Genomic DNA, 12,589 nt, shown 5'->3' with positions numbered 1-12,589 from the left:
CTCCTGCTAACATTTATAGTATTCAGAGGGGTTTTTCCCAACTCCATTTGGGTTTTTGGTTTAAATCAATTGTCATTTTCTCCTTTAAACATATATATATATATATATATATATATATTTATATTTAACCATTCCACATCTGAACAGCATGTGGTCTTCTATCTCCACAGTATAGTGGTGACGGTCTGGGCTACGTCTCTACTGTCGTGGCCCACGAGATGGGCCATAACCTGGGCATGAATCACGACGACAGCCGGTGTAGCTGTAATGGAGGGAGCTGTATCATGGCTGCATCGGCAACGTAAGTACTGGCCTCGACTGTCATCGCCACAAAAAACCCTAAAGCAACATTCTCCTTTTATTTTGACCCTTTTCCTGAGCGTTGTCTTTTTCAGAGGCCATCTGCTCTTCAACCTGTTTGTTGAACTATATTGTATATTATATATTATATATATTAACTGTAAGGTTGCCACTGTATTGGTCAACATTATTTACACTCACCTGCTGAGTGAATTTTTTTATTTTATTTCACCTTTATTTAACTCGGCAAGTCAGTTAAGAACAAATTCTTATTTTCAATGACGGCCTAGGAACAGTGGGTTAACTGCCTGTTCAGGGGCAGAACGACAGATTTGTACCTTGTCAGCTCGGGGGTTTGAACTTGCAACCTTTCGGTTACTAGTCCAACGCTCTAACCACTAGGCTACCCTGCCGCCCCACTATATATACAAAAGTATGTGGACACCCCTTCAAATTAGTGGATCTGGTTCATTCGGGCCCACACCCATTGCTGACAAGTGTATAAAATCTAGCACACCGCCATGCAATCTCCATAGACAAACATTGGCAGTAGAATGGCCCCATACTGAAGAGCTCAGTGACTTTCAACGTGGCACCGTCATAGGATGCCACCTTTCCAACAAGACAGTTGGAAAGGTTTCTGCCCTGCTAGAGCTGCCCCCCGGTCAACTGTAAGTGCTGTTATTGTGAAGAGGAAACGTCTAGGAGCAACAACTGCTCAGCCACGAAGTTGTAGGCCATACAAGCTGCCAGAACGGGACCGCAGAGTGCTGGGACAAGTAGAGCGTAAATATCGTCTGTCCTCGTTTGCGACACTCATTACAGAGTTCCCAATTGCCTCTGGAAGCAACGTCAGCACAAGAACTGTTCATCAAGAGCTTCATGAAATGAGTTTCCATGGCTGAGCAGCCGCACACAAGCCTAAGATCACCATGCACAATGCCAAGCGTCGGCTGGAGTGGTGTGGAGCTCACCACCGTTGGACTCTGGAGCAGTAGAAATGCGTTCTCTGAATCACGCTTTTCCATCTGGCAGTCTGACGGACAAATCTGGGTTTGGTGCCAGGAGAACGCTACCTGCCCCAATGCATAGTGCCAACTGTAAAGTTTGGTGGAGGAGGAATAATGGACTGGGGCTGTTTTTCATGGTTCGGGCCCCTTAGTTCCAGTGAAGGGAAATCTTAACGCTACAGCATACAATGACATTCTAGATGATTCTGTACTTCCAACTTTGTGGCAACAGTTTGGGGAAGGCCATTTCCTGTTTCAGCATGACAATGCCCCCGTGCACAAAGCGAGTTCCATACAAAAATGATTTATCGAGATCTGTGTGGAAGAACTTGACTCGCCTGCACAGAGCCCTGACCTCAACCCCATCGATCACCTTTGGAATGAATTGAAACGAATCAAGCCGACTGTGAGCCAGGCCTAATCATCCAAAATCAGTGCCTGACCTCACTAATGCTCTTGTGGCTGAATGGAAGCAAGTACATACAATGTTCCAACATCTAGTGGAAAGCCTTCCCAGAAGAGTGGAGGCTGTTATAGCAGCAATGTTCCAACATCTAGTGGAAAGCTTTCCCAGGACAGTGGAGGCTGTTATAGCAGCAATGTTCCAACATCTAGTGGAAAGCCTTCCCAGAAGAGTGGAGGCTGTTATAGCAGCAATGTTCCAACATCTAGTGGAAAGTCTTCCCAGAAGAGTGGAGGCTGTTATAGCAGCAAAGGGGGACCAACTCCATATTAATGCCCATGGTTTTGGAATGAGATGTTTGACGAGCAGGAATCCACACACTTTTGTCCATATTGATAAGTGTATGTCTCATAGAAATGGGGTCATTGATTGTGACTGATTTGATTGATTCCATCGGTGTGGTATTCATGTACAGCGTTGTCTGTCTTCCCCTCCCCAGTGGATCCACCCTCTTCAGTGACTGTAGTGCCTCTGACTTTGAGCGCCTGGTCCTGCGTGGAGGAGGGGTGTGTCTGTTGAACCAGCCCTCCCAGTCCAACATCGTCTCTGTGGGTAAATGTGGCAACGGAATGTTAGAGGAAGGAGAGGACTGTGACTGTGGAACACCCCAGGTACTGTCTGACTCACCTGTCTTCCTGTCTGTCCTTACCTGTCTTCCTGTCAGTCCTTACCTGTCTTCCTGTCTGTCCTGTCGACGTGGTGCCTCACCCATGATACTAGTGAGACAAAGTTACCTATTGAATGGCTTTCTGTTATGCTTGATTCGTTGATTCATTCACCCATTGATTGATGATTTATAATTGATTCAGAATGATTTTTCTAATATATATAATATTTCTAATGTTACTTTGTGTAAATGGGAGCTTTGACTGAGTGTTGTATTTTGGATTCATTAAGGATCCCCATTAGTTCCTGCCAAGGCAGCAGCTACTCTTCCTGGGGTTTATTATGGATCCCCATTAGTTCCTGCCAAGGCAGCAGCTACTCTTCCTGGGGTTTATTATGGATCCCCATTAGTTCCTGCCAAGGCAGCAGCTACTCTTCCTGGGGTTTATTATGGATCCCCATTAGTTCTGTCAAGGCAGCAGCTACTCTTCCTGGGGTTTATTAAGGATCCCCATTAGTTCCTGCCATGGCAGCAGCTACTCTTCCTGGGGTTTATTATGGATCCCCATTAGTTCTGTCAAGGCAGCAGCTACTCTTCCTGGGGTTTATTATGGATCCCCATTAGTTCCTGCCAAGGCAGCAGCTACTCTTCCTTAGGTTTATTATGGATCCCCATTAGTTCCTGCCAAGGCAGCAGCTACTGTACCTGAGGTCCAACAACATTAAGGCAGTTAAATATAATTAAACATTTACATTTCAACAGATTTCACAACACATGTGTGTTCTCTAAGGCCACTACTTTACAGTACAAAGTGTGTGTGTCCTCCCTGTCCCACTGTTTCATAAGGTTCATTTTTGCCTGTTTAAAAACCAATCTGATTCTCCTGCTGCATCAGTTACCTGATGTGGAATAGAGTTCCATGTAGTCATGGCTCTATGTAGTACTGTGGAATAGAGTTCCATGTAGTCATGGCTCTATGTAGTACTGTGGAATAGAGTTCCATGTAGTCATGGCTCTATGTAGTACTGTGGAATAGAGTTCCATGTAGTCATGGCTCTATGTAGTACTGTGGAATAGAGTTCCATGTAGTCATGGCTCTATGTAGTACTGTGGAATAGAGTTCCATGTAGTCATGTCTCTATGTAGTACTGTGGAATAGAGTTCCATGTAGTCATGGCTCTATGTAGTACTGTGGAATAGAGTTCCATGTAGTCATGGCTCTATGTAGTACTGTGGAATAGAGTTCCATGTAGTCATGGCTCTATGTAGTACTGTGGAATAGAGTTCCATGTAGTCATGGCTCTATGTAGTACTGTGGAATAGAGTTCCATGTAGTCATGGCTCTATGTAGTACTGTGGAATAGAGTTCCATGTAGTCATGGCTCTATGTAGTACTGTGGAATAGAGTTCCATGTAGTCATGGCTCTATGTAGTACTGTGGAATAGAGTTCCATGTAGTCATGGCTCTATGTAGTACTGTGGAATAGAGTTCCATGTAGTCATGGCTCTATGTAGTACTGTGGAATAGAGTTCCATGTAGTCATGGCTCTATGTAGTACTGTGGAATAGAGTTCCATGTAGTCATGGCTCTATGTAGTACTGTGGAATAGAGTTCCATGTAGTCATGGCTCTATGTAGTACTGTGGAATAGAGTTCCGTGTAGTCATGGCTCTATGTAGTACTGTGGAATAGAGTTCCATGTAGTCATGGCTCTATGTAGTACTGTGGAATAGAGTTCCGTGTAGTCATGGCTCTATGTAGTACTGTGGAATAGAGTTCCGTGTAGTCATGTCTCTATGTAGTACTGTGGAATAGAGTTCCGTGTAGTCATGGCTCTATGTAGTACTGTGGAATAGAGTTCCGTGTAGTCATGGCTCTATGTAGTACTGTGGAATAGAGTTCCGTGTAGTCATGGCTCTATGTAGTACTGTGGAATAGAGTTCCGTGTAGTCATGGCTCTATGTAGTACTGTGGAATAGAGTTCCGTGTAGTCATGGCTCTATGTAGTACTGTGGAATAGAGTTCCGTGTAGTCATGTCTCTATGTAGTACTGTGGAATAGAGTTCCGTGTAGTCATGTCTCTATGTAGTACTGTGGAATAGAGTTCCGTGTAGTCATGTCTCTATGTAGTACTGTGGAATAGAGTTCCGTGTAGTCATGTCTCTATGTAGTACTGTGGAATAGAGTTCCGTGTAGTCATGGCTCTATGTAGTACTGTGGAATAGAGTTCCGTGTAGTCAGGGCTCTATTTAGTACTGTGGAATAGAGTTCCGTGTGGTCATGGCTCTATGTAGTACTGTGGAATAGAGTTCCGTGTGGTCATGGCTCTATGTAGTACTGTGGAATAGAGTTCCATGTAGTCATGGCTCTATGTAGTACTGTGGAATAGAGTTCCATGTAGTCATGGCTCTATGTAGTACTGTGGAATAGAGTTCCATGTAGTCATGGCTCTATGTAGTACTGTGGAATAGAGTTCCATGTAGTCATGGCTCTATGTAGTACTGTGGAATAGAGTTCCATGTAGTCATGGCTCTATGTAGTACTGTGGAATAGAGTTCCATGTAGTCATGGCTCTATGTAGTACTGTGGAATAGAGTTCCATGTAGTCATGGCTCTATGTAGTACTGTGGAATAGAGTTCCATGTAGTCATGGCTCTATGTAGTACTGTGGAATAGAGTTCCATGTAGTCATGGCTCTATGTAGTACTGTGGAATAGAGTTCCATGTAGTCATGGCTCTATGTAGTACTGTGGAATAGAGTTCCATGTAGTCATGGCTCTATGTAGTACTGTGGAATAGAGTTCCATGTAGTCATGGCTCTATGTAGTACTGTGGAATAGAGTTCCATGTAGTCATGGCTCTATGTAGTACTGTGGAATAGAGTTCCATGTAGTCATGGCTCTATGTAGTACTGTGGAATAGAGTTCCATGTAGTCATGGCTCTATGTAGTACTGTGGAATAGAGTTCCATGTGGTCATGGCTCTATGTAGTACTGTGGAATAGAGTTCCATGTGGTCATGTCTCTATGTAGTACTGTGGAATAGAGTTCCATGTGGTCATGTCTCTATGTAGTACTGTGGAATAGAGTTCCATGTGGTCATGGCTCTATGTAGTACTGTGGAATAGAGTTCCATGTAGTCATGGCTCTATGTAGTACTGTGGAATAGAGTTCCATGTAGTCATGGCTCTATGTAATACTGTGGAATAGAGTTCCATGTAGTCATGGCTCTATGTAATACTGTGGAATAGAGTTCCATGTAGTCATGGCTCTATGTAGTACTGTGGAATAGAGTTCCATGTAGTCATGGCTCTATGTAGTACTGTGGAATAGAGTTCCATGTAGTCATGGCTCTATGTAGTACTGTGGAATAGAGTTCCATGTAGTCATGGCTCTATGTAGTACTGTGGAATAGAGTTCCATGTGGTCATGGCTCTATGTAGTACTGTGGAATAGAGTTCCATGTAGTCATGGCTCTATGTAGTACTGTGGAATAGAGTTCCATGTGGTCATGGCTCTATGTAGTACTGTGGAATAGAGTTCCATGTAGTCATGGCTCTATGTAGTACTGTGGAATAGAGTTCCATGTTGTCATGGCTCTATGTAGTACTGTGGAATAGAGTTCCGTGTAGTCATGGCTCTATGTTGTACTGTGGAATAGAGTTCCGTGTAGTCATGGCTCTATGTAGTACTGTGGAATAGAGTTCCGTGTAGTCATGGCTCTATGTAGTACTGTGGAAAAGAGTTCCGTGTGGTCATGGCTCTATGTAGTACTGTGGAATAGAGTTCCGTGTAGTCATGGCTCTATATAGTACTGTGGAATAGAGTTCCGTGTAGTCATGGCTCTATATAGTACTGTGGAATAGAGTTCCGTGTAGTCTTGGCTCTATGTAGTACTGTGGAATAGAGTTCCATGTAGTCATGGCTCTATGTAGTACTGTGCACCTCCCATAGTCTTTTTCTGGACTTGGGGACTGTGAAGAGACCTCTGGTGGTATGTCTTGTGGGGTATGCGTGATGAAGTCAATCTCTCCTCTACATTGAGCCAGGACATATGATTAATGTTAGCTGTCCGTGTACATCCAAGGGCCAGCCGTGTTCTGAGACAATTGTAATTTCCCATGTCCTTCTTTTGTGGCACGTGACCACAAGACTGGACAGTAGTCCAGGTGCCACAAAACTCAGGCCTGCAAGTGCTGTTAAGGCAGAGCAGTGCTTTATTATGGACAGACTTCTCCCCATCTTAGCTACTGTTGTATCACTATGTTTTCACCATGACTGTTCACAATCTATGGTTACTACAAGCAGTTTAGTCACCTCAACTTGCTCAACTTCCACATTCATTACAAGATTTTGGTGAGGTAAGGGTTTAGTGAATGATTTGTCCCAAATACTTTCAGCTTATTTATATTGCCACCCATTCTTAAACTGACTGCAGCTCTTATTGCAGTGATTTCACTTGCTGTACACAGTATTTTCTCAGAGCCAATTGCAGCTCATTAGTAAAGATTGAACAAAGCAAGGGGCCTAGACAGCTGCCCTGGGGAATGCCTGACTCTACCAGGATTATGTTGGCTTCCGTTAAAGAACACCCTCTGGGTTCTGTTAGACAGGTAACTCTTTATCCACAATATAGCAAGTGGTGTAAAGCCATAACACAGATGTTTTTCCAACAGCAGATTATGACCGATAATGTCAGAAGATGGACTGAAGTCTAAAAAAAAACATCCCCCACAATCTGTTAATTTAATCTGTTAACAGGCTGATTGGTTGGCTGTTTGATCCAGTAAAGGGTGCTTTGCTATTCTTGGGTAGCGGAATGACTTTTGCTTCTCTCCAGGCCTGGGGGCACTTTCCTGTAAGGCTTAGATTGAAGATATGGAAAATAGGAGTGGCAATATCGTTCAATATTATCCTCAGTCATTTTCCATCAAAAAATGTCAGACCCAGGTAGCTTGTCATGGTTGATAGATAACACTTTTTAAAGAATTCAAAATTACAATGCATGTATTTTATAATTTGGTCAGTTATCCATGGATGTGTCGGTTCAGAATTTAGTTTTTGACATGCCTAAGTTTACTAATCTTGCCGATGTTGCAGGAATGTACCAATAAGTGCTGTGACGCGGCCACCTGTAAGTTGACCTGGGGATCGGCCTGCGCTCAGGGAGCCTGCTGCAAGGACTGCAAGGTTAGTCCAGCTGCTGTCGGTCTTCAAAACCGTATGGATTAGGTGCGCTCCCCAAACCGGACAGCAAAGCAATGATTTTCAATGAAAGCAGTTTGTTGGTGGGGGAGGGCCTAGGATTGTGTTGAGCTATTTCGTCAGAGGTTTCAACTTGGGAGGTGTCAACTTTTGATTTTAATGATGAAAACCGATTTTGAAAATGAATGTTTCTCCGGCCTAATTTCTCTCCAATTTTTTCAGATCAGCGTGTCAGGGACACCGTGCAGGGGATCTGTCAACTCATGCGACCTCCCAGAATACTGCAACGGCTCCACCTCCTACTGTCCATCTGACTTCTATATCATGGATGGGCTTCTCTGTGAGAACAACGCGGCGTACTGTTATGAGGGCCGCTGCCAGACCTACGACTACCAATGCAAACATCTTTTTGAAACAGGTACAAAATAAACATATTTATATATTTTATTTTCTATATTTTATTTTTATTTTTTATATTTTATTTTTATTTTAAATATTGTATTTAATTTAAATTGTATATATTTTATATTTATTTTATACATTTTATTTTATATATTTTATTTTATTTTTATATTATATATTTTATTTTAATTTTATATATTTGATTTTAATTTTATATATTTGATTTTATTTTAATTTTATATATTTGATTTTATTTTAATTTTATATATTTGATTTTATTTTAATTTTATATATTTGATTTTATTTTTATATTATATATTTTATTTTAATTTTATATATTTTATTTTATTTTTATATTATATATTTTATTTTAATTTTATATATTTTATTTTAATTTTATATATTTGATTTTATTTTAATTTTATATATTTGATTTTATTTTAATTTTATATATTTGATTTTTATTTTATATATTTTATTTTATATATTTTATTTTCTATATTTGATTTTATTTTAATTTTATTTTCATTTTCTATATTTTATTTTTATTTTCTATATTTTATTTTATTTTCATTTTCTTTTTTATTTTAATTTTCTATATTTTATTTTATTTTCATTTTCTTTTTTATTTTAATTTTATACATTTAATTTTATTTTTATTTTATATATTTGATTAGATTTTTATTTAATATATTTTATTTTATATATTGTATTTTCTATATTTGATTGTATTTTTATTTTCTATATTTGAATCAAGAAAGTAACTGTGACCTTGTGACCTGACTGTTAATATTTTCCTTCTTTTATTTCTTAAGTCTGAAATGTTAAATGTTTTGATTTATGTTTCTTCCCAGGTGCAAGCAAAGCAGCAGACATCTGCTTTCAGACGGCTAATCTAAAGGGGGATGCGTTTGGGAACTGTGGCATGACGTCGTCAGGGACCTATGTGAAATGTAGTTTGGCGTAAGTGATCTGAATTTGTCATCGGCATTCATAATTGATGAAAAAGTAAGATTGGAAATGTTTCATTACTGTTAAGTTTTACAACACCTACTCATTCCAGTGTTCTAGAACACCTACTCATTCCAGGGTTCTAGAACACCTACTCATTCCAGGGTTCTAGAACACCTACTCATTCTAGGGTTTTTCTTCATTTTTTATATTTTCTACATTGTAGAATAATAGTGAAGACATCAAAACTATGTAATAACACATATGGAATCATGTAGTGACCAAAAAAAGTGTTGGGAGGTTGAGAGAATGTCAAGGCAAAGGGTGGCTCTGTAAAATATATTTTGAATTGTTTAACACTTTTTTGTTTAACACATGATTGTAATTTTGACATTCACATTCTTGCCCCCGGGGCGGAGTGTGGAGCCCCAGCCCCCCGGGGCGGAGTGTGGAGCCCCAGCCCCCCGGGGCGGAGTGTGGAGCCCCAGCCCCCCGGGGCGGAGTGTGGAGCCCCAGCCCCCCGGGGCGGAGTGTGGAGCCCCAGCCCCCCGGGGCGGAGTGTGGAGCCACTACTGACTCCCTCCCTGTCTCCACTGTGTTACTCCTGACTCCCTCCCTGTCTCCACTGTGTTACTCCTGACTCCCTCCCTGTCTCCACTGTGTTACTCCTGACTCCCTCCCTGTCTCCACTGTGTTACTCCTGACTCCCTCCCTGTCTCCACTGTGTTACTCCTGACTCCCTCCCTGTCTCCACTGTGTTACTCCTGACTCCCTCCCTGTCTCCACTGTGTTACTCCTGACTCCCTCCCTGTCTCCACTGTGTTACTCCTGACTCCCTCCCTGTCTCCACTGTGTTACTCCTGACTCCCTCCCTGTCTCCACTGTGTTACTCCTGACTTCCTCCCTGTCTCCACTGTGTTACTCCTGACTCCCTCCCTGTCTCCACTGTGTTACTCCTGACTCCCTCCCTGTCTCCACTGTGTTACTCCTGACTCCCTCCCTGTCTCCACTGTGTTACTCCTGACTCCCTCCCTGTCTCCACTGTGTTACTCCTGACTCCCTCCCTGTCTCCACTGTGTTACTCCTGACTCCCTCCCTGTCTCCACTGTGTTACTCCTGACTCCCTCCCTGTCTCCACTGTGTTACTCCTGACTCCCTCCCTGTCTCCACTGTGTTACTCCTGACTCCCTCCCTGTCTCCACTGTGTTACTCCTGACTCCCTCCCTGTCTCCACTGTGTTACTCCTGACTCCCTCCCTGTCTCCACTGTGTTACTCCTGACTCCCTCCCTGTCTCCACTGTGTTACTCCTGACTCCCTCCCTGTCTCCACTGTGTTACTCCTGACTCCCTCCCTGTCTCCACTGTGTTACTCCTGACTCCCTCCCTGTCTCCACTGTGTTACTCCTGACTCCCTCCCTGTCTCCACTGTGTTACTCCTGACTCCCTCCCTGTCTCCACTGTGTTCCTGTATAGAGTTACTACTGACTCCCTCCCAGTCTCCACTGTGTTCCTGTATAGAGTTACTACTGACTCCCTCCCTGTCTCCACTGTGTTCCTGCAGTAATGCCATGTGTGGGAAGGTACAGTGCACTAACGTAAACACCAACAACCCTCCTCCTGGAGGATCGGTCAGTAACCAGATCATCGATGGTTCTTCGTGTGTCAACGCAGACTTTAACCTGGGCTCTGATGTTCTGGACCCTGCCTATGTCAACCAGGGCAGTCCCTGCACCAAGGGGAAGGTAAGATTACCATTTTTGGTTTCAGTGTCTTCAACTTTGTCCCTTTCTGTCTTTCTAAGATGATGTCACTTCCTCCACAGGACGGGTGGTGTGTGTGTCGAGCCATTTCTTCCACAGGGCGGGTGGTGTGTGTGTTGAGCCATTTCTTCCACAGGGCGGGTGGTGTGTGTTGAGCCATTTCTTCCACAGAGCGGGTGGTGTGTGTTGAGCCATTTCTTCCACAGGGCGGGTGGTGTGTGTTGAGCCATTTCCTCCACAGGGCGGGTGGTGTGTGTTGAGCCATTTCCTCCACAGGGCGGGTGGTGTGTGTTGAGACACTTCCTCCACAGGGCGGGTGGTGTGTGTTGAGACACTTCCTCCACAGGGCGGGTGGTGTGCGTCGAGCCATTTCTTCCAAAGGGTGGGTGGTGTGCTGAGCCATTTCTTCCACAGGGCGGGTGTTGTGTGCTGAGCCATTTCTCCCACTGGGTGGGCTGGTGTGTGCTGAGCCATTTCTTCTACAGGGTGGGTGGTGTGTGTGTTGAGCCATTTCTTTCACAGGGTGGGTGTTGTGTGCTGAGCCACTTCCTCCACAGGGCGGGTGGTGTGTGTTGAGCCATTTCTTCCACAGAGCGGGTGGTGTGTGTTGAGCCATTTCTTCCACAGGGCGGGTGGTGTGTTGAGCCATTTCTTCCACAGGGCTGGTGGTGTGTGTTGAGACACTTCCTCCACAGGGCGGGTGGTGTGTGTTGAGACACTTCCTCCACAGGGCGGGTGGTGTGTGTTGAGACACTTCCTCCACAGGGCGGGTGGTGTGCGTCGATCCATTTCTTCCACAGGGTGTGTGGTGTGCTGAGCCATTTCTTCCACAGGGCGGGTGTTGTGTGCTGAGCCATTTCTCCCACTGGGTGGGTGGTGTGTGCTGAGCCATTTCTCCCACTGGGTGGGTGGTGTGTGCTGAGCCACTTCCTCCACAGGGCGGGGGGTGTGTGTCGAACCATTTCTTCCACAGGGCGGGTGGTGTGTGTGTCGAGCCATTTCTTCCACAGGGCGGGTGGTGTGTGTGTCGAGCCATTTCTTCCACAGGGCGGGTGGTGTGTGTGTCGAGCCATTTCTTCCACAGGGCGGGTGCTGTGTGTGTTGAGCCATTTCTTCCACAGAGCGAGTGGTGTGTACTGAGGCGGCAGGACAACCATATTGCTATGGGAGGTTTGTTTGAATCCAGAGATAATATCCAGGACTCCCCTCTTTTTATTCCAGGCCTGCCTTGACTTCCAGTGTGTGAATGCCTCAGCTCTACTGTCTGTGGACCTCCACTGTGACGCCAACAACACATGTAACAGCCGGGGGGTAAGAGAAGGTCTCATTCTACATACATCACGTACAGGCCATCTGAGGGAGAGATCTCACCCTCTAGAAGGGGTTGGGTACATCACGTTTTACAGGCCATCTGATTGGCTCTTCTGGGGAGAGATCTCACCCTCTAGAAGGGGTTGGGTACATCACGTTTTACAGGCCATCTGATTGGCTCTCCTGGGGAGAGATCTCACCCTCTAGAAGGGGTTGGATACATCACGTGATACAGGCCATCTGATTGGCTCTTCTGGGGAGTCAAGACCAGTGTCTATTGTATTGGCTGGTTGATTAGTTAATTGATTGGTATATCTCCCCCAGGTGTGTAACAACCAGGGCCACTGCCACTGTAATGATGGCTGGGGACCTCCTAACTGTGCCAAGTCAGGGAGAGGGGGCAGTGTGGACAGCGGGCCTGCACAGATAGGTAATCTTCACTGCACACCTTTCCTCTGTCTACCTGCCTGTCATTATAGACAGGTACTGTTCACTGCACACCTTTCCTCTGTCTACCTGCCTGTCATTATAGACAGGTACTGTTCACTGCACACCTTTCCTCTGTCTACCTGCCTGTCATT

The 12,589-nt window shown here is 44.3% G+C and overlaps 1 protein-coding gene across 3 annotated transcripts in view; it reads left to right on the top strand.

Moving 5' to 3' along the window:
- The window catches only part of LOC110533036 (disintegrin and metalloproteinase domain-containing protein 9), a 41,263-nt gene that overhangs the window by 18,397 nt on the left and 10,277 nt on the right, over nt 1-12,589 (top strand). For all 3 annotated transcript variants that reach the window (XM_036988958.1, XM_036988969.1, XM_036988978.1), the window contains exons 11-18: nt 171-301; nt 2,213-2,384; nt 7,480-7,569; nt 7,807-8,002; nt 8,841-8,949; nt 10,499-10,679; nt 11,919-12,008; nt 12,333-12,438. In XM_036988958.1, the coding sequence (XP_036844853.1) occupies nt 171-301; nt 2,213-2,384; nt 7,480-7,569; nt 7,807-8,002; nt 8,841-8,949; nt 10,499-10,679; nt 11,919-12,008; nt 12,333-12,438 (1,075 nt within the window). The remainder of the gene's footprint in view (nt 1-170; nt 302-2,212; nt 2,385-7,479; nt 7,570-7,806; nt 8,003-8,840; nt 8,950-10,498; nt 10,680-11,918; nt 12,009-12,332; nt 12,439-12,589) is intronic.

This window comes from Oncorhynchus mykiss, chromosome 1 (genome assembly GCF_013265735.2).
Source record: "Oncorhynchus mykiss isolate Arlee chromosome 1, USDA_OmykA_1.1, whole genome shotgun sequence".
Classification (NCBI taxonomy): Eukaryota; Metazoa; Chordata; class Actinopteri; order Salmoniformes; family Salmonidae; genus Oncorhynchus; species Oncorhynchus mykiss.
The sequence above is the reverse complement of the archived record's forward strand: the minus strand, read 5'-3'. Positions and strand labels throughout refer to the sequence as shown.